Here is a 20,043-nt window from a genome sequence, read left to right on the forward strand (position 1 = left end):
TGGTGTCCAAAATCTCAGTTTTTCTCTGGGTAGGAAAGGCTTGGCTCCTCCCCCAGCTGGAGCATCTCCCAGTGGGATGATGGAATTTTATCAGTCATGCACTGGGACTCACTGGCCATGAACAGGAGATATCTCCTGGAGGGAGGATGGGCTGTGGGAAGATAAAGATGATTGCCCAGCTGGTTTAAAGATGGCCCATTAGCAGATAATATGTGCCAGGAGATCAGGGGCACTGCCACACCCAGCTGCAGCAGATGGGGAAAGAATACACATTGCTGGCCACATCCTGTATTGTAACCCAGGACACCCAGCTTGTGCAATATCTGTGGCATCAGCATGCCTGTGAGTGTCATGGATTGTGGAAGGTTTGGGAAAGCCTCATATTAGCCCAGTGACAGATAACACCCCACAACAAAGGATTTGTCATCCAAGACTTGGAGGAAAATTGGGCTCAGTTACTTCTGATTCCTGAACCTATGAACCCCTGCATGCCTTGACTCCATCTGCCCATTCTAATTCTGCAGAACAATGCCACCCTTGGCCATTTTTGGGTGTTTCTCTGAAAGGAAGGCTGTGATTAAGATCTCAGCAGCTCTGGAGCATGGCCAGGTTTTGATGTTGTGTGGCACATGGGTGCTTCATAACTGCCTGAGCAGGAAAGAGGGATGAAGGGGAAGGCAAGCTCACTGATTCCTCTCCTGGATTCTGCCCCTGCCAGTGCTGCCTCCAGCCTGTGCCTGCCTGCTGGATACCAGAAACCTGGGGTTTTGAGATTTCTGTGATTTCTGGCACTGACCCCCTGTAGAACACTGCTTTTGACCTGAAGCCTTGGAGAAGGCTTCCAAATTTGAGTGATGGAGTTAAAATTATGGGTGTGTAGTTAAATAGAAGTGTGTGATTTCATATTGTGAAGGGTTTTAAAAGTGAGCTTTTTGTAATATAGTAATAGGTGTGGGACAAGATGGAGCATTTTGGGTGCTGCCTCTTTCAGTGTTCATCTTCCTTCTCCTTCGTGGTTTCAGGCAGTACTTTCTGGTTGGACAGTTAGTGCTGCACTGCAGGTCACAGGAGTTTGGTTGTTGGGTTAAAAGTACAAATAATATAGGTGTTAATTTTCTATTGGACTGTTTAGATTTAAGAGACCTTGTAGCTAGCTGGATTCATCCCCAGTTTGCTTGTTTCTAGCTGGTGGCTAGAAGTGTTGCTGAATTTTCTTTAAATAAGTTTTAATAAACAACCAAGTGCAAACATGAGAAAATCCATTTCCTTCATGTGTTTTTCAATTCTGGCTCTGAGTGAAGACAGAAGAAACTTCAAACAAACCACTAATACCCATCCCATGTCAATGCCCCTTGTCCTTCCAGGAAGGGCTGACCACTGTGGGGTGGACACCTGCCCTGCTCTTCCCTCTGCCCAGAAATCCTGCCTGATCTTCAACAGTGTGATGAGAGCAAGAAGTGGAGCACAGGAATCAGCAGAGAGGGAGGCTGAGGGAAGCCTGAGGCACGGTGTGAACCATGATGATCAAGTGCTCACCCCCACAATGCTGCCCAGAGAAATCAGTTGTGCCAAGAAAGCCAGGAAGGTTGGAGAACAGAGCTCAGCCCTGGGCTGGGCTGGCTGCTCTTCCCCAGCAAGGTCTCTGCATCTACAGAACAGCATCCAGCTGATGGCTAGGGTGTAGGATTTTCTCTCTGCACCCCTGTGAGTTTGTTCCCATCAGTGCTGGGAGTACAGAGGATGTGTTTAGAAGGTGCTTTGTTCACTCTGTAAGCAGCTTGCCCTTTTGTCTTCTGGAGATCAGTGCCACCTCTTGCTTGCTGCTGCAGTGACAGCAGGGTGGCCTGGTTAGGGGTGAGGTGTTGCAGGGTTCTGTCAAGGATTAGGAAAATGCGGGTCAGGAGGAGCTTGCCAAGATGTGCAGGTGGAGCTCTCAAAGGGGGAATGGAAAGGATCATCTGTAACCAGATGTCTCACAGGTAAGGGATGTTTGTTACCAATAAGAGGCTTCAGGAATTTGGGTGCTCTGCTCCTCTGTGCTCTCACTGCACTGCAGCCCCAAGCACCCTGGGAGGGATTTTGGGGGCAGCATCTTCCTTTGCAGGGTCCTGACTGAAATGAGAATGCTTGTGCCTCAGAGAGATGGACTGGAGGCTTCTGAGGCAGGAGTTTACAGCCCTTTAAAAAGCAGAGCAAAACAGCTCCTTGGCCAGCAAGCTGTCACTGTGTCTTTGTTCTTTTCAAGACAGCACAGACAGTGACAGATACAGCTCTGTATCTGGTGTACTCTGCAGATTTACTCCGTGACCTTTCGGATGTGCTTGTGGGTCTGGATTTCTGAATCATAGTTAGATACCCAAAAGCTGGCATTATCCATGATGTGGGATTATTTGAGCTTGTTTTCAGAGCTGTTAATCAAACCTGGCTTTGAATGAAGTCTGTGGGAGAAGACAGGCAGGCAGATGCCTCAGTGCTCAGCCCAGATGTTGGTGCATGAGCAAGCTCCCCACCTCGCTCAGAGCTGGGATTTGCAGAGCAGAAAGGCTCATCTTGCAAATTCAAGAGGATTCCTGTGGCACCGTGGGGACTGCTTGAGAAGAAACAATGTCTCTGTGATCCTACCTGTTCTAATCGTTTGCAAAAATGCTTTTTATTCAAGGACTTGGGGGAAAAATCTCTGACTTCTGTAGGGTCACTGTCAACAGGACTTGTGTCCACTTCCTAATCAACATCCTGTTAGTTTAATGCTATCTTGTTTGTCCCAAAAATATTTTCTCCCTGCCTATTTAAGACCTATTGTGAGAATGTTTCCTGAGAATGTTTTCTGCCATTGGTGTGTACAAGACTCCTTCCTGTACTGCTTGTTTACCTGAGAAGAAGAAACTGTTCCATTATGTGGCACCACACTGTGCCTCTGAACAGGCTGATCCAAGGCCTCTGGATGTGCCTAGCAATGGCTTTGGTTTCTGCAGAGCTACAGCCACCAAACAGCTTCTGTAAAATTATTAGATTAGCAACAGTTTTAAGTCTCATCTTTTCTCTATTGGACAGGAGGGGAGCAGAAGATCTGTGTGGCATTGTGCTAGCTGGGGATGGTTTGGGAATCACAGAATCATTTAGGCTGGAAAAGACCTCTAAGGTTGAGTACCACCTGTGACTGACCCCTGCTTTGTCAGCCACTCAGTGTCATGTCCAGTTGTTCCTTGGCCACCTCCAGGGATGGGGTCCACTGCCTCCCTAGCCACTCCATTCTGATGTTTAACAATCTTTCCCATGACGAAATTCCTCCTGATGTCCAAATTAATGGGAATTTTTCAGGGAACTGCCCCTTTACCAGTGGGTCATGCTCCACTGAGGACAGATTTCCTCCCCATATGTCCCTTCCTGAGAGCCACGATGAACTGTTCATCAACTGAGCTCCTGTAATGAGGCAAGTGCTGAGAGCTTGTCACAGCTGGCCTGGCTCAACCTTGAAACCTTGGCCTCGAGGTGAGGCTCTCCCTGTGCCCTTTGGAATAGCCTCAGCTTCTGCTGAAAACAAAATTGGCTTTCACCAGCAGCATGGTAAGGAGCAGTGCCTGGGCATGAGGGGATGGCATTTATGTGACCTTTATGTGAGGGAAGTGGGAGAACAACCCTGGAAGTCTTTGCTGGGTAGCCACTTGCTGCATTTGAGCTATAGGAGAGTGGTGAAAAGGATAATGGAACATAGTTCTTTGTGTAATGGAGAAGCAAAGAAAGCTTTATTTAAAGAAACACTGCCCTTATATATAGGGTAGTTCATACAATACAAAAGGCTCATTGGTCCAAGAAGGCAACACCTCTTTGAAAATATGCTTTCTGCAAAACATCACATCTCTCACACACCCTGCAGGTGCATAATCATTGTTATAATTTCCTGTCCTTGAGCAGGCTGAGAAACCCAAGGCTTGAAGGCTGTTTCTTCCCTGGTTCCCAGCAGTATCCTATGACAGCCACCGATGGTTGACACCCTTTGGTGCTCCTGAACTGCTGCTGGTGATGCAGCAGGCTGGGACAACAGGAGTGGGATGGAGTTTTGCTTGATTGGAGTCACGTAGTGGTGCTTTGTCCACTGTAAAACTCGGGCTTGCTCCCATTGTTAGAGAAGAAATCACAGTGCACAAACCTCAAAAAAAAAAAAAAAAAAACCCACCAAAAAACAAAAAACCAAAAAAACAACAAAAAACCCCAAAAAACCAAAAAACCAAAAAACACAAAAAAACACACACAAAAAAAAAATCCCAACAAACATTTGGGTGCCAGGGAACTGGGAGAGCCAAAGGGATGGAGGTGCAGTGGCCCCAGGCTGACGTGTGCCTGTTTCTCCCCCAGGATTACACCATCACCATGTACTTCCAGCAGAGCTGGCGGGACAAACGCCTGGCCTACAACGACCTTCCTCTCAACCTGACCCTGGACAACAGGGTGGCTGACCAGCTGTGGCTGCCTGACACCTATTTCCTGAACGACAAGAAGTCCTTTCTGCACGGGGTGACGGTGAAGAACCGCATGATCCGGCTGCACCCCGACGGCACCGTCCTCTACGGCCTGAGGTGAGCCCAAGGCTTTGCTGACAAAGGCAGCGCCTCATTCAAACTTCTGCCACACCAAAAATATCCTGGTAAGGCACGGACTCAAAAGATACTCGAGTGCTGCACGGTTTTGTGTGGCTGTTCTATCTCCAAGCTGGAAATGGCTGTTTCTTTCAGGCCTCCAACATTTCCTGTGCTGCTATAGATGGATGTTGGAGAGGGGAATAGTCTGCTCTGGGCGTTTCAGGTCACTGTCATTCATGTTGCATAACACTTCCATTTGAAACACTCATTTTCAGTTGCTTATAATTTTCTGCAAGTTTGGGTTATGAGGATGAGCCTTTGTTACTGTGGTATCCAAGGTTAAATTTCTGTGGCCTTTTAGTTAAACCACTTCAGTCATTTCTTGTGTTCAAGATAGGTTTGTGTATGGTTAAAAAAAAAAAAAAGCCTGTTTACTAGAACAATTCTGAAGATTGAGGCTTGAAAATTGATATCTGGTAGGAGAATGGTCCTCAGTGAGGACATTTTTTGTGTGTCTGGAACAAATTGACATAGGCAAATCCAAGGCCTTTGAAATAGCTGTGCTTGTGGGAAGCAGAGGGAGAAAAGGTTGGTCTTACTCTGTTACCTGGATATGAGAAGGAGCCAGAGGAGGAGATAATGTTAAATGGAGAGGTAGAGGGCTAAAGGGCAAATCTGCAGCTCCAGGATGCTGCAGCTGAAATCCAGGAAACGATTTTTCCAACCCTGTGTTTGTTCACTGGTATATTTTTTTTGAGTTTGGGGTTTTGTTTTTTTGTTTGTTTGGTTGGTTGGTTGGTTTTTGTTTTTTTTTGTTTGGTTTTGTTTTGGTTTGGTTGGTGAGGGTTTATTTATTTTTTTTTGGAGATTTTTTTTTTCCTTTTTCAATTACCAAAATCCACAGCTGGCTCTTTTGACCTGCCTCCACAAATATTTGTGATGGCATGTCTGGATTTATGTCCCAATGCAGCAAAGGGGGAGGAAAGATTTTTCCCCTTCAGAGAGGGTACACCCACCCTTCCCATTTACAGTATCAGCTCCTGTGCTCTGTTCTGTGGCAAAGTGTGACTTGTAGGATTATTTTACACCTCTCTGAGTGGCAGGGCTCTTTTGGGCAGGGTAGGGATGGGTGTAGGCATGGCAAAGCAGGAGTCTGCCCAGGACACCATCCTGTCAAAGGTTGTTGTGCCCTGTGCTGTCCCTGCAGCAGAGCCCTGGGAAGCCAAAGGAGCAGCAGCTCCTGCTGGGGCTGAGGGACAGCCTGGGGTCCCTGGGGTCATGTCTGTGCTGTTTTCTCCTTTTAATTAATGAATGCTTCTGCTCCAGACACCACACAAGGTGCAGCAAACCCAGGTTTGTGACCCTGTTGTACCTCTCCCTTCCCAGGACAGGTACATCCATCTCTCTCCCTCAGGCCAGTGATGTTGTTTGGCTGAAACTGCTAGAGAGCCCCAAGCTGCTTTACTGACACACCAGAAAAACTGTAGCAGTCCCACAGCTGACTCCCCCAGATTTTCTCATTGTATTAAAACAGGAGTGAAGGCCAGGCAAGAACTTGGGGGGCAGGTAGGAGTATAAATTCAGGAAGGAGGGGGCTCAGGCTGCTCTTTGCTGCTGATCAGCCCACCTGAGCACAGAGCTGCCTCCCCCAGGCTGGTGGGCAATCTCTGCACACACCTGCACAGCACAAGTACAAGTGCTGGGGTATTTTTATCAGCTGCCATTTAGTCAGCTCCAAGAACAAGCAGTGTGAACCCAGCAGCACAGGTAGAATTCTTTGGAGGGTTTGCACTCAAGCTGGCTGGGGCTGGGACACTGTGCCAGCTCCTCATGCACTTACCTTCCCTTCCCCTCCCATCCCAGCTCCCTGCAATGACCTGTGCAAACGGGAGAGAAGAGGAAAATTGCACCCAGGCCAAATGAAAGAAAATGACAGCTGTTTGCCTGCTATTTCCAGGGCCTCAGTAAGAGCCCTGTGTTGGCTTGACTTTTGGCTGGTTTTCCTGGAAGCTGCTCCCTTGCCCCTGGAGAAAATGGCAATTGCAGAAGTGAAGCCCTGAGCAATGGCAGCTCCTGCTCCCCAGCTGTACCTCAGGTCAGCAGTGCTTGCAGTCCCTCTAGCTTTGCTCACAGAGGTAGGGAAAGGGTTTCTTTAGGGTTGCTTTCTGACTGACTCCTGCAATTTTGCTGAAAACAGGAGTACTAGGTCCAGTTTTTTTTCCAGTAGGTGATCCTACTCAAAAGTACCCAGCAGGTGTAAGCAAGCAGGAAAACAGTCCCTGAATATTCACCTGTGCTCCCCTCTCCTCTGTAAATGTGCAGCCAGGTTTGCCCTGCCAGGGAGGGAAGGGCAGGTCCACCCTGTGCTCTGAAGCGTTTTGTTTTGTGTTTTGTGGAGGAATTTATGAAATGGAGTCACCCTGATGGGCCCTAGGAGGCAATACCTGCTCCTTTTCCTTTGTTTGCCTGTTTCCCCCTGGGTGAGATCCCACATTCTGCTCCTCTCCCGCCACCTTCTCGCCACTCGCTTCCCCCTCCTCTGAGCTGATCCTGTAGCAAAGTGACTCAATCGTGCTATTTGTGGCACAACACTCATTTTTTTTCCAGCAGGCTCTGATGTCAGAGAGCAGGGAAGGATGACATCCTGGCAGGCCTCTGCCTTCAGCAAGTGTTCCAGGGACCAGCAGGACCAGGCTCAATCCCTGGACCAGACCCCAGGGTCCAAGTTAAGGCACACCCAAGTCATGAGTAGTTTCTGCCTTCTGTGAGAACAAGAGCAGGCTCTAGAGAGCTTGTTTGCACGGGTAAATAAAGCCCTGTAATCCATTGTGAAAGCTGGGAGTCAGAAAAGCACATTCTTCTTGGTTTTGGTGGAATTAGCAAATTAATGGTTGAAGGGAGTGCAATACAGCTCCATCTCAGGGAAGCGCTCGATACAAAAGCTTACTCCAAAATTAATTCCCACCGGGCTCAGATTAAAAGCTGGTTGCCAGGTCTCCAACAAAAGGAATGAATAAACAGCAGCAGTGATGTTGGGATGCAGGACTGGTGTTCCCTACCCCCTTCCCCAAGCAGTTTCCAGATGGCACAAATCCCAGAAGGCCAAATTGAGCCCCGAGCCAGCCCAGAGGGCACTCCCAGCTCTGAGAGCACCGAGTGGGATGGGAGGATGCAGGAGGTGCAACCTGGCACGTGGTGCCTGAGCTCACCTGGGCCCTTGCTGGAATGAGAAGTGGAGCACAGGAGGGATGTTCACCCACGGTGTGAAACAGGGGAGTGCTAAAATGATGGGGAAATTCTGTAACAGAAAGGGAGGCTTGGAGGTGCTACCCACAAAAACAAAGCTGCTGGGTGGTGAAGGGAGGTGAATAAACCAGTGAGGAAAAGCTGGATAGCATTGGCTAAATTTATTATATTTTTCCACCTAATGGCAGGTTTTCTTGTTTTCTTTTTTTGTTCAGAAATTGCATCGGTCCCATCAAATTGTAAACAAAAAATTAGAGAGAATTTTTTTCATTTAAGGAAAACCATGTCAGAGAATGCTTATGTTTCACTTAGGTCGATATTTCCCTCACTCTTTCGAGCTGCTTTACAACCACTATTGATGTTTGAGTAACAGAATTACCAAGCCTTTCTCTCAACCTCCAGACACTGTCTGGAGCCCTGCCCCAATATTCAATAAGCTTTACATTATCACACATTCAAGCTACACATTGGTCTGGGGTTTTTATTTCCTTCCCCAGACCATGCAGCATCCATTTGGTAGTGAAACAAGTCGACACTTGTCAAGTGCTGAAGTCACCAGCATTTTGCTGTCTGTTTTCAGAGACCTAAAAATAGCAATCACTGTAACAATGCTGAAATTCTCCTATGGTAATTGGGGAACCGTATCTGAAACCAGCTTTAAAACACCCTTCAGGGAAATCTTGGAGCTGTTTCATTCTAATTAGAGGCAGAACTGGATTTTTTGGCAAAACAGGTGGTTTGAGGAGGCCAGGCTGCATGGTTGGGCTCGTGGGGGATTTGGGATTTTGGGAAGCAGGCAGGGAGCAGCGTGGACCATGCCTGGCTGGCGAGGAGCCCAGGCAGTATGAACTGAGCAACTGGAAAACTGCAGAGGAATTAGGTGGTGGAGGCAAAGGAGGGAAGGAGGGATCTCCTCCTGCCAAGGTGGGGGTGGTGCTGGGGAACGTGTGCGTGTGTGAGGTGGGGGTTTTTATTCCTGGCCCTGGTGATGTAACGAGGTGTGCTGGAGGGATGAGTCAGTTTGGGAGCACAAAGAGGTGCCAAGACACCGTGGGGCTCCCAGCACAGGGAAAGCTCTCCTGGGGAGGCAGAACCCTCTCACCAGTGTCAAAAAATCCCTTAAAGCAAAAGGGGGAGAATTGCCATGCTTCAAACACCTCAGGATGTGCAGGTTTCAGCTGAGAGATGCTGGGTGCATCTGCTCTGGCAGCAATTCTGTTCTCTGTGGTGACTTCTCTCCAGTCAGCTGCTGCTGGGGAACACCAGCCCTCTCACTGCTGACCCACTTGGGGATCAGACCTCCCTGCTGGGCAGGACATCCTTTCTGGCTCCCCTGGAATTGTGGAGCAGTGCAGGGTGATGTCCAACATCCCACCTGATGGCCCATCCAGCCCTGGGGACACTGTCAGAGCCACCCCTGCCACCCCACAGCCTGCCCTGCCTGCTCCCCACAGCTTGGGCTCCTCCTGGGGCTTCTCCACAGCCCCCATCCCCAACCTGCCCCTTGATCAAGATCTAGCCCTGGCAGTATTGCATTCCCCATGTCCCAGCCTGGGGTTATTAGCTCTCCATCCAATAGAAAAGTTTCTTCTGCTCCTGCCTCACTTGGAGCTACTGTCTGCAGCCATGTCCTTGTTTTCTCCACGGGTGTTCGTTGATTTTCTGCAGAGAATCTGGCCTGATGGGTTAAGACAGGAGTTTTTAACACCGAGGAGTTTTTTTCTGTACTGAGACCACTAAGCAATTTTCTTCTCCCATCTCACAGCCAGCAGGGAAGAAATCCACTATTTTTACTTCCCTTTCTCTCCCTGAGAGAGGTTTGTCTGGAAATGTGAGAGATGATTCAGGCTCTACCCTGCCTCTGGGAGCTCTGCCTGCTCCCTCTGCAGGTTAGGCACAGGCAACACAAATCTCCACTGTGGTAGCTGGGGTGCAAAAAGTTGGGCTCATATCCATCCATCCATCATCCATCCATCATCCATCCATCCATCCATCCATCCATCCATCCATCCATCCATCCATCCATCCATCATCCATCCATCCATCCATCCATCCATCCATCCATCCATCATCCATCCATCCATCCATCCATCCATCCATCCATCCATCCATCCATCCATCCACCATCCATCCATTCATCATCCATCCATTGTCCATCATCCATCCCTCCATCCATCCATCATCCATCCATCATCCATCCATCATTCATCCATCCATCATCCATCCATCCATCTATCCATCCATCATCCATCCATCCATCCATCCATCCATCCATCCATCCATCCATCATCCATCATCCATCCATCCGTCCATCATCCATCCATCCATCCATCATCCATCCATCATCCATCATCCATCCATCCATCATCCATCATCCATCCATCCATCATCCATTCATCCATCCATCATCCATCCATCCATCCATCCATCCATCCATCCATCCATCCATCCATCCATCCATCTATCCATCATCCAGCTATCCATCCATCCATCCATCCATCCTAGATAGATCCTCTCCTGTATTTTTGTCTCCTAGGGTTGGGATGATGGATTTAACAGGAAACACTAGAAGAAAGTTTAATAATATGCAATTTCTCACTAGGCTTAGAAGCCATGTAAGGATAAAATAGGACAAAGCAGCAAAGCCAGAGCTGCTTCTCCATCCTTAATGTTGCAAGAACAAAGGCAGGCACCATCCTGGCTGGAATTGCTGCCTGTGCTACATCTGCTATGAGTCTGAGATGTTTCTTAGCAGAAACAGAGGTCAGGGAGCATCAACTGTCTCCTGAAACAGCTCACCCTGAACCCCCAGCTCACCCTGGCAGCACCTCTTCATCTTCCTGCATATCTGTCCCAGCCACCACCCCTAAGCCTGTCCCTGGGCTTTGCCTGTTCTTTGCCACCTCCCACAGGTTTCAGTTCTGCTGTTTTATTAATGCAACTTGTGCCAGCCTGAAGGGAGCTCATGAAGGGAGATGCCTCTGTTGAGTGCAAGTCACTGATACCTGAAACAACTGTAAGAAAAGAACATTTTGAAAGGTGTTCTATCTCTCTCTTGTCCCCCAATTCGACTGGCAGCTGGCCAAATGCATGGTGCATTTCGGATGGAATAAAAGAAAAACAAAACCTTGCAGTCAAGGCAGCTCAGCTTTGCACTCTCCCAGGGTGGAAAAATGGTTGGTTAAGATGAGTGGTACCCTGAGTACTAGTTTAGAAAAGCTTCCTTTTCCTCTCCCATCTGAGAGCAGTGCACATTGTAATTTATCAAAGGATGCCTATGCAAGCACAGATGCTTTTGGAAACAGAGTGACCTTAGCAGGATTGTGCCAAGGCTTGTGGAGTTAGTTTTAGGCAAACAGATGCAAGGGGAAAATATTCCATATCCTTGCCTTGCTCTTGGTTCAGTCATGACCTCCAGGAGTTTGCAAAGATCAGACTGTGTTAAAAGAATGGCAAAATTCACCACAGGTTTATAAATCCCTCCAGGCCCTTGGAAGTTTGTGCCTACTGCCAGGCAGAAGGTGACATTTGCCAGCATGTTTTTATGACTGACTTTGAAAATGCACAGAATAAGAACTTGGTTTTGGTTTTATTCCCATGTTTAGCAAAACAGTAATTTTGCCTCTCTTTCCACTCTTAGTCACCAGAATTCCCGTAGGAGTCTAACTTGCCCCATGGGGCGAGCCTGAGTAAGTCCTGAGCCTCCATCCCTGCTCCTTATTGCTGCAAACTGCTGTGAGCTTTGGGAGCCTGCATCCCGAGGGGATGGGAGCATCTTTAGCTTCTCAGGAGATCTAGGATCCAGAAAGTTGCAACCAGCAGCTTAAATGTTTGTCTTTGACTGTGGGAGTGTTTGTGTTAGTCCCTGCATCATGGCATTTCATCCATTACTGGGAAATAGGGTGAGGTGCTTGCTGGCTGTGTCTCCCCTGGAATTTGAAAGGCAGTGGTGAGGGGATTTGTGCTGATCCCCTCCTGTTCTCAGCTGTACTGAGTTTTAATCAGCATCTTTTCCAAGCCAAAGGTGTCAGGGAATATTCCTGGACACTGAACATCAGTGTCCTCCACAGTCAGTTTGCTTCCTGGCTTTGCTCTGTGTCCATAAAGAGTCCCTCGGGCATTCCCCAGTTATTCCCCAGCAGAGGCTGGTGACCATTCCCAAAAGACTTTCTGCATACAGCCAAACCCTTTCCTGTGGGATAGGAACTGAAGTGTAGACCAAGGCTGTTCCATGCCAGTTGACACTGGCCTCAGAAACCAGTGCCAGGCATTTTTAACTTGCTGGGAGAGACACAGTAATGATGCAGAAGTTTATTTTGTGAGGATGAGCTTTAAAAGTGGGGAGAAGTGAGGGGAAAAAAAAACAGAAGTGAATTTTAAAAGTGGGGAAAACCCCCCAGTCCCTTTAGGAATGCCTCAAAGGTAATGACCCTCTACTCTCTCCCACTCAATCCTCCTTAGAAAGTCTGGACTTGCTCCTTAGCAAGCCAGGTCACATTTTGGGGAAGGAATCCTTTACCCCTCACACTTGTGGCTGGTGATCTCAGTTCTCCCAGCACTCTGGAGAGGATGCAGAGGATGAATGGGTGGCTGAAGGCTTTCAGAGCCTGAGCACAGGAGATCTGCCTGGGCAGGAGGTGAATGGGCAGCTCCCCTGAAGGTGGCCAGCACCAGGGGAAGGAGGAGGAGGAAAGGAGACCCTGGACCACAGCAGGGTTTAATGGCAGCCTGGAGCTCTATGCTGCTCTATGCCCGTGCACTTACATAACCATTCCAAATAAGACAGAAGAAGCCATTAATAAATAAACAGTGATGAGGAGGATCAGAGGGGGAATGAAATGGCTGGTGGTGTTCATGTCAGAGAACTGAAATATTTGTGGAGAACTGATGGTTTGCAGCAACCTGAGCTGCAGCTGTGGTGGGGCTGTGCTCTGCTGCTGCCAGGCTCAGTGCAGAGCAGCAGTCAAGGCTGCACCATCCTCCCCATGCCAGCGTCTGCTTTGGCCATACAAACTCCAAGAGGGCAGAGCTTTCCTCATTGTGACAACCAGGCACCCAGAACTAACCCTGTGTGCCTTAGAGCTCCATGGATGTTTTTCCTGGGGTGGTCCCTACATCTCTGGGGATGAAGGCACTCTCCAGAGTGAGATATCCATGCTGCTTTGGCTTCTGCTTGATCCACTCAATGCTGACAGAGAAGGGGATCTCCATCAGCCTGCCCAAGCAACATCTCTTCCATGTCCCTTTGTCCCTTTTTCAGGTTGGTTTTTTCTTTTTTTGTTTTTTTGTTTTGGTTTTTTTTCTGCGTTGTTTGTTTGGTTTTTATTGTGAGATGCATGGTGCTTTCTCCACAGCCCAGTCTCCCCCAGATGATCTGTGTTTGCCTGCCAACTGTGCAGTGCAGTAGCAGGGCAGTGAGGCCTTCCCTATTTGGATGGCACAACTGCCTACAAACCTCAGGAGAAACAATTAGGGGCCAGGGCATGAATATATTTTAATATTTTTTGTGGGGAAGGAGATGTAAAGGTCAAGAACATGAAGGGCTGACCCAGAAGCCTGTGGGGTGGGCAGGGATGGATTGAGCAGGGAAGGGGAGCTGGAGAGCTGCTGGTGGTGTGGCCAGGCTGGTGTGGAAGGTACTGGGGTCTGGTCTGGACACAGACATGATGCAGAAACTTATTTTGTGAGGATGAGCTTTAAAAGTGGGGAAAACCCTCCACTCACTTTAGGAATGCCTCAAAGGTAATGACCCTCTACTCTCTCCCACTCAATCCTCCTTATAAAACCTGGACTTGCTCCTTAGCAAGCCAGGCCACATTTTGGGGAAGGAATCCTTTACCCCTCACACTTGTGGCTGGTGATCTCAGTTCTCCCAGCATTCTGGAGAGGATGCAGAGGATGAATGGGTGGCTGAAGGCTTTTAGAGCCTGCAGCACAGGAGATCTGCCTGGAGCAGAAGATGAAGAACAGCTTCCCTGAAAGTGGCCAGCACCAGGGGAAGGAGGAGGAGGAAAGGAGACCATGGGTCTGGTAGTGTGGTCAGGCTGGTGTGGAAGGAGCTGAGGTCTCTTGGTGTGTCCAGGCTGGTGTGGCCAAGCTGGTGTGGCCAAGCTGGGTCTGGTGGTGTGTCCAGGCTGGTGTGTCCAGACTGGTGTGTCCAGGCTGGTGTGGTGATGTGTCCAGGCTAGTGTGTCCAGGCTGGTGTGTCCAGGCTGGTGTGGTGGTGTGTCCAGGCTGGTGTGTCCAGGCTGGTGTGGTGGTGTGTCCAGGCTAGTGTGTCCAGGCTGGTGTGTCCAGGCTGGTGTGGTGGTGTGTCCAGGTTGGTGTGTCCAGGCTGGTGTGGTGATGTGTCCAGGCTGGTGTGCCCAGGCTGGTGTGTCCAGACTGGTGTGTCCAGGCTGGTGTGGTGATGTGTCCAGGCTGGTGTGTCCAGACTGGTGTGTCCAGGTTGGTGTGGTGATGTGTCCAGGCTGGCATGTCCAGGCTGGTGTGCCCAGGCTGGTGTGGTGATATTTCCAGGCTGGCATGTCCAGGCTGGTGTGCCCAGCTTGGAGTGCCCAGGCCGGTGAGGAAGGCGCCGGGCTCTTGGCTGAGCGCGGCGCGGGAGAGCCGCTCCTCTCCACGGGCAGTGTCTCTGTGAATCGCCGTCAAAGCAGATGAGATTTCACACCACACAAATTTCTGAATTTAAAAGGGGAGGGAGGTGGGTAGAGAAGCTGGAGAGGAGGAGGGGGAGGGAGAAGATGCAGGCTGGCCGGGCGCCAGCTCCTCATGCTAGTGCCACGGGGAAGGTGGCATCCTTCCTTCCCTGGCGTTCCCTCTGGTCCCCGAGCTCCCTGCTCCCTCTCACTGTGCTTCTGGAGGCAGTGTGCTCTGTCTGGAGCTGTTTACAGGATGATGGTTTGTTCCCTGTCTCCTCATCTCCCTGCTCACCCATTGAGTATCCTCTCTGCTGCTTTCCCTCTTTTAACCTCTCCTTCTCCTCTGGCTCTTCCTCTCCGGGCTGCTTTACCCTGATCATCCTCCTCTCTTCCCTTACCCTGATGGTCTGTCCTGTACTCTCTGCTCTCCTTTCTGTCATCTCCAGTCCTGCCTTCCCTATTTGTGCTCCTGCCATCATCTCTCCTCATTTTCCCACCTCTTACTTTCCTACCACCTTGGTTTTCTCTTAACCCTGTTGAGACAGGAGCTCCTGAGTGTCAGTCCGCCTATCCTGCCCTCCCATGTGCCAAGCAAACCCATCCCTCCACAACAGCTCAGAGTGTATCAAGGTAATGCATTTATACCCATGAAAGGATGAGGCAAAGATTGTGCTGTGGCCTTCTGGAGCAGAGGTGGCACATGCTGTGACCCCAAAATGTCACTGGGGTGACTGAGTTCTGCTCGTGCTCCCCTTTGACTGCCAGAGGTGCATGAAGCCTCTCATCCCTCCGTGATGCCCCTGGTACACAGCCACCAAAGGAGCTGGACAAAGCTCTCCTTGGCCCCTCCAGGAGCAGGTGAATGTTGAGGTTTCAAGCAGGGTCTGTCAAAGGGAAGCTGGTGTCCAGGATACTTTATAAGATGTGAAGTCTGAAGAACTAAACACCTCCATCCTCTCTGGGATACACCACTGGCTTTATCCCAAGCTGGGCTGGTTTATCAGGGTTTAGGAAGCCCAGAGGCAGGACCTGACCTGGACCTGGTGCCCCAGACCAGCTGCCTCTTGAATCTTGTTCCAGGCCCCCACACCTGGCTGGTCCTGCAGTGCTGGTGTCCCTGGGAATGCTCTGGACCAGCAGGTGGCTACAGCCTGGCACAGCTGTGCCATCTCTGCTCAAAAACCACACCAAAACCTGACATGGTTCCCATTTTACCTGCCCAAGCAGCTTTATATGGGCAGATCACCTGGACTTCGAGATCTGCTCTAACTGGGGTATCTCTGGAGGATGCTGAGCTGCACGGTGTGGATATACCTGCCCTTTAATTGGAAAGAAAGAAATCATCTGGCTTTTTCAGGACAAATGTCCTCTTAATCTTGCTTTTCTCCTTTCTGTCTTACCTGTCCCTTCCTTTTGAATCAACAGGGCTAAACTCTGCCCTGATGTAAATCTCTGCCGATACAAATTGGTGTGATCTTGAACAAATCATTGGAGTGGCTGTGGATTTCTGCCAGCTGCCAGTGCGAGCAGGGTTTGGTGCATGGAGTGTGGTGGCCATATCTCACTGTGTCACGCTCTGCATTTCCAACCAGCACTGCAGGTGATAAGCAAATCCTGGCAGGAGGGTCCTTCTCTGAGCAGAGCAGCAGCCTGGGCGTCCTTTCTGCATCCAGCCAGGCTGAGATTTTGGGATGGACACCGTGCAAAGGTTTTAGCCCTCGGGGCTCCACAAATGGGGTGGAAAATTTTCATTGAATACGTTTTTTGCATCTCACACTCGGGGGAGGCGCGGTTGTGGCCGCGGGTTCCCGGGGTGCAGCACAGCCCTGGGAGTGGATGCTGTGTGCGCACAGGGGGATGACTCATCCCACTCCTTGGTCCCAGCCACCCTGGGCTCTGCACCTCCCACCTTGGGCTTTCCTGCCAAGGTTGCAGCTCCCCTTTTCTTTTCCCCTACCACCACAATGTCCAGTTACCCCAGCACAGCAGGATTAGGGTGGGACAGGCGTCATTTTTCCAGCTGCTCTCCTAGACCTGCCAAGCTGGGAGGCTGTGAAAGCAATCCACGCAATGGCAAAGCTACAATGGTAATTTTTTAAGTGGTTCCTGTCCTGTTGTCCTTCTCCCCACCCTGATCTTTCTCCTCCACCCCAAATGCATTACAGATAAAAGGGTTAAGAGCTCGCCTGGGCCCCCTGCTCGGAGAGAGGGCAGTTGCAGTGTTGTATCTAGACCCAGTGAGGATATATATAAATTCCCTTCGTCTCCTCGGATCTATTTATAGCACGGCAGGCAGTGGCAAAGGCTCTCCTCAAGGCTTCATCTCCTACAAACAGACTTCACAGACAGCAGAGAAGATAAATTTAGCACACGAGATTTCTTAAAGAGCCAGCAGCTCTGCGGGGCTGCCAGCCTGCCCTGCCACAGCCCCTGCCCCGATACCCCTGCTGGGGCAGCCCTCTTCCATCTTCTTCTGTCCTCCCACCTTCTACCCCCACCTCCTCATTTCCAATTTTATGTCCAGCTTCACCCATATTCTCCCCTTTTCTGGTCTCTTTTTCCATCATTGATGTTTTTTTGCTTTTTTTTTTTTTCCTTCTCTTTCGCTGGTTCGCCATCTCATCCTCCCTTCTTTCTTGTTTTTTTTTCCCCCCCTCTCTTTTCTCTCTCCCGGGCCACAGTGCTCACAAGATAAAGCTTTCTAGTTAACAGTTCACTGGTTATGCCTACATAGTAAAAAATGTGTAGCTTGATTAATGCCTTCCAGATGGTTAATTGAAAAAATAGGGGGAGAATGCAGCAATCTCTCCCCCCTCTCCAGCGCTCTGCACACATCCATGGCAGGGGAAGACTGCATTGAAGGGAGAGGGGAGCAATAGATTTCAGAAATAGGGGCATTCTGTTAACTCCAGGGTGGTGTTGCCATGCTGGGAAGTTTACTCTGTCCCTGCCTCTCATGCCCTCATCTATCCCACCCCAAAATCCTCCATCCCAGGGCCGTAGTATTTTTTTTTTTCCTGTACAATATGTCACACACACACAGATCCTTCTGGCATCCTCAGCTGAACCTCAGCACGGGCACCGAGCTGCTCTGTGTCCCCCCCAAAGCAGCACCCGCACTCATCCTCCCCCCACATTTAATTTTTGGGGGATGCACACATCCCCACACACATCCCCCAGGTGTATTTGATGACCTGGCAATCATTTGTGTACCAGTGCCTTCCTTTACAGGAGCAGGAGGGCTCTGCCAGAGGGCTCTGGGATTTTGGGTTTGGCTTTGTGGTTTGGCAGTGGCAAAGTGGGTAAGATGGAGGGGAATGGGGATGGGGGGCTGTAATTAGGGGTAACTCGTGAGGGAAGGGGGTGATAATGTGGTCCCTGCTGGGTGATGGGATCAATCCATCCTCAGCCTCACGCACACGTGTCTGCTGTTCCGTGCTGGCAGCCTCTCGTCTCCCCCCGAGCCTGAGCTGTGCCTGCTCCCCGCTTCTTTGTGTCTCTCCAGGGAGAGACGAGCAGGAGCACAGATCCCTCCCCACCCCTGGGCAGAGATGCTGCCTTGCTGACGTGAGTCACGGAGGGTTTGTGCCGTGCCATTGGGGGTGAGCAGCATCAGCCCCCCGCCCTGCACACCTCCCACCCTGGATCTCCCTGGTTTCCAGGGAAACAGCGGCCCCAAATGCTGCCTGACTTTCACTTCTGCCTTTCATTTCTCCTTTTTTTTTTTGTTTTTTGTTTTTTGTAAGAAAAAGCAGACACAACAGATTTTTTAATATATATATTTATATATTTATATATGTCTATCTATATATTAATATATATTTATATATATTTTATATATTTTATATCTATTTTTATATATATATATTAATATATATTTTATATATATCTATTTTTATATATTATATATTTTATATATATTTTATATATTTATATCTATTTTATATATTTATTTATATATTTCTTATTTATTTTTATTTTTATTTTTATCTTTTATATTTTTATGTGTTTTTATATTTGCATTTTTATTTTTTATATTTTTATATTTTATATTTTAATATTTTCATTCTATACCTTATATTTTATTTTTTATTTTTTATTTTAATATTTTATATATATTTTATATATTTTATATATTTTATATATTTTATATATTTTATTTTGTGGGGGGGTTTTTTTGCTTTTTTTGTTTGTTTGTTTGTTTGTTTTTCCCCACATATATATATATTATTTTTTCCTATTTTCTGTTTTCAGGATCACCACCACGGCTGCCTGCATGATGGACCTGCGGCGGTACCCGCTGGACCAGCAGAACTGCACACTGGAGATCGAGAGCTGTGCGTATCCCTGGGGCACATCCCCTGCCCCTGCTGCCACCTGCTGCCACCTCCCTGCTCCTGGGGCACATCCCCTGCCCCTGCTGCCACCCCCCCTGCTCCTGGGGCACATCCCCTGCCCCTGCTGCCACCTCCCTGCTCCTGGGGGCACAGCTCCTTCACCCACGGGGGAAACTCCCAGGGAAGCGGAGCTCTAGAGCAGGCTGGGCTTTAGAATCAGCCCCAGGAGGGTGGTGGAGCTCCCTCAGCCTGAAGGAAGCCCTGGGTAGCTGGGTTTGCTCATGGCTGGCTGCTCTCTGTGTGGGAGGTGGCCCCCAAGCCCCCATTCCCACCTGGATGTTCCCTGGACTGTCACTGTAAGGATGGGGGGTGGGGAAAGAATACAGAAACTCAGGCTTCGTCCAGAGAGCAGAAGTGATTTATTGCAGAAACAGACACATTTTTATAAACTGGTTCACAGAACCAAGGATAGAATTAAGATCATTGGTCCAAGGAAGGCAACACTTTTTGTAAACATGCTTTTACCAAAACATCACCTTTTTCACGCACTCCTCCTGTCCACAACCAGGTGTTAAACTTTTTATTAATTATTTCCCTTCTGTTTTCCTGTGAGTAGCCTGGGAAAACTCAAACTGCTATTTTCCCTGACTCTCACCAGCATCCACACTGGACTGCCATGGAAATCCTCTTCCAGCTGTGCTGGCAGAGCAGGCCCAGCTCTGTCTCATAAGGATGCTCCAGAGCAGCAGAGCTCCCAGCAGTGCTGCTGCAGCCTTGATTATTTGGGAATTGCTCCTTCCTCAGGGAGGTCCCACAGCACCCATGGCTGGGAGATGCCATCCCCATCCCACCTGTAATAATTCGGAACAAGTTTGGGCCACAGTGACTTGTCTAAACAAGTCCAAGCTGTAGTCTGTGTCATATACACCAGTCAAACTATATTTAACTGGTTTTCTTCATATTTTACTGCCCAGCTGTTTTTCTGCATATTTTGCTGTTTCTTCACACACTTAACTGTTTTTCTGTATATTTCTTAGTTTAAACCAATGTTTATAACCAATACAAAACATGAGCCATTTTAAAGTGTTTTTCTGCAACTTGTTAAAACCCTTCAAAGCCACTAAAACATAAATTGTACTAAATTAAAAAAAAAAAAGAAAAGAAAGCTAAAAAACAAAATACCAAAATCAACAGACCCAAAATAAAATTAAACAGTAAAGTTCTAAGCAACCAACAATCATG

The 20,043-nt window shown here is 48.8% G+C and overlaps 1 protein-coding gene across 6 annotated transcripts in view; it reads left to right on the plus strand.

Annotated features, from left to right (window-relative positions):
* LOC306808324 (gamma-aminobutyric acid receptor subunit beta-4) overlaps positions 1-20,043 on the plus strand; it is a 77,452-nt gene that overhangs the window by 47,143 nt on the left and 10,266 nt on the right. For all 6 annotated transcript variants that reach the window (XM_079318785.1, XM_079318784.1, XM_079318787.1 and 3 more), the window contains exons 4-5: positions 4,354-4,574; positions 18,719-18,801. In XM_079318785.1, the coding sequence (XP_079174911.1) occupies positions 4,354-4,574; positions 18,719-18,801 (304 nt within the window). The remainder of the gene's footprint in view (positions 1-4,353; positions 4,575-18,718; positions 18,802-20,043) is intronic.

Source organism: Erithacus rubecula (genome assembly GCF_903797595.1).
Source record: "Erithacus rubecula genome assembly, chromosome: 15".
NCBI lineage: Eukaryota > Metazoa > Chordata > Aves > Passeriformes > Muscicapidae > Erithacus > Erithacus rubecula.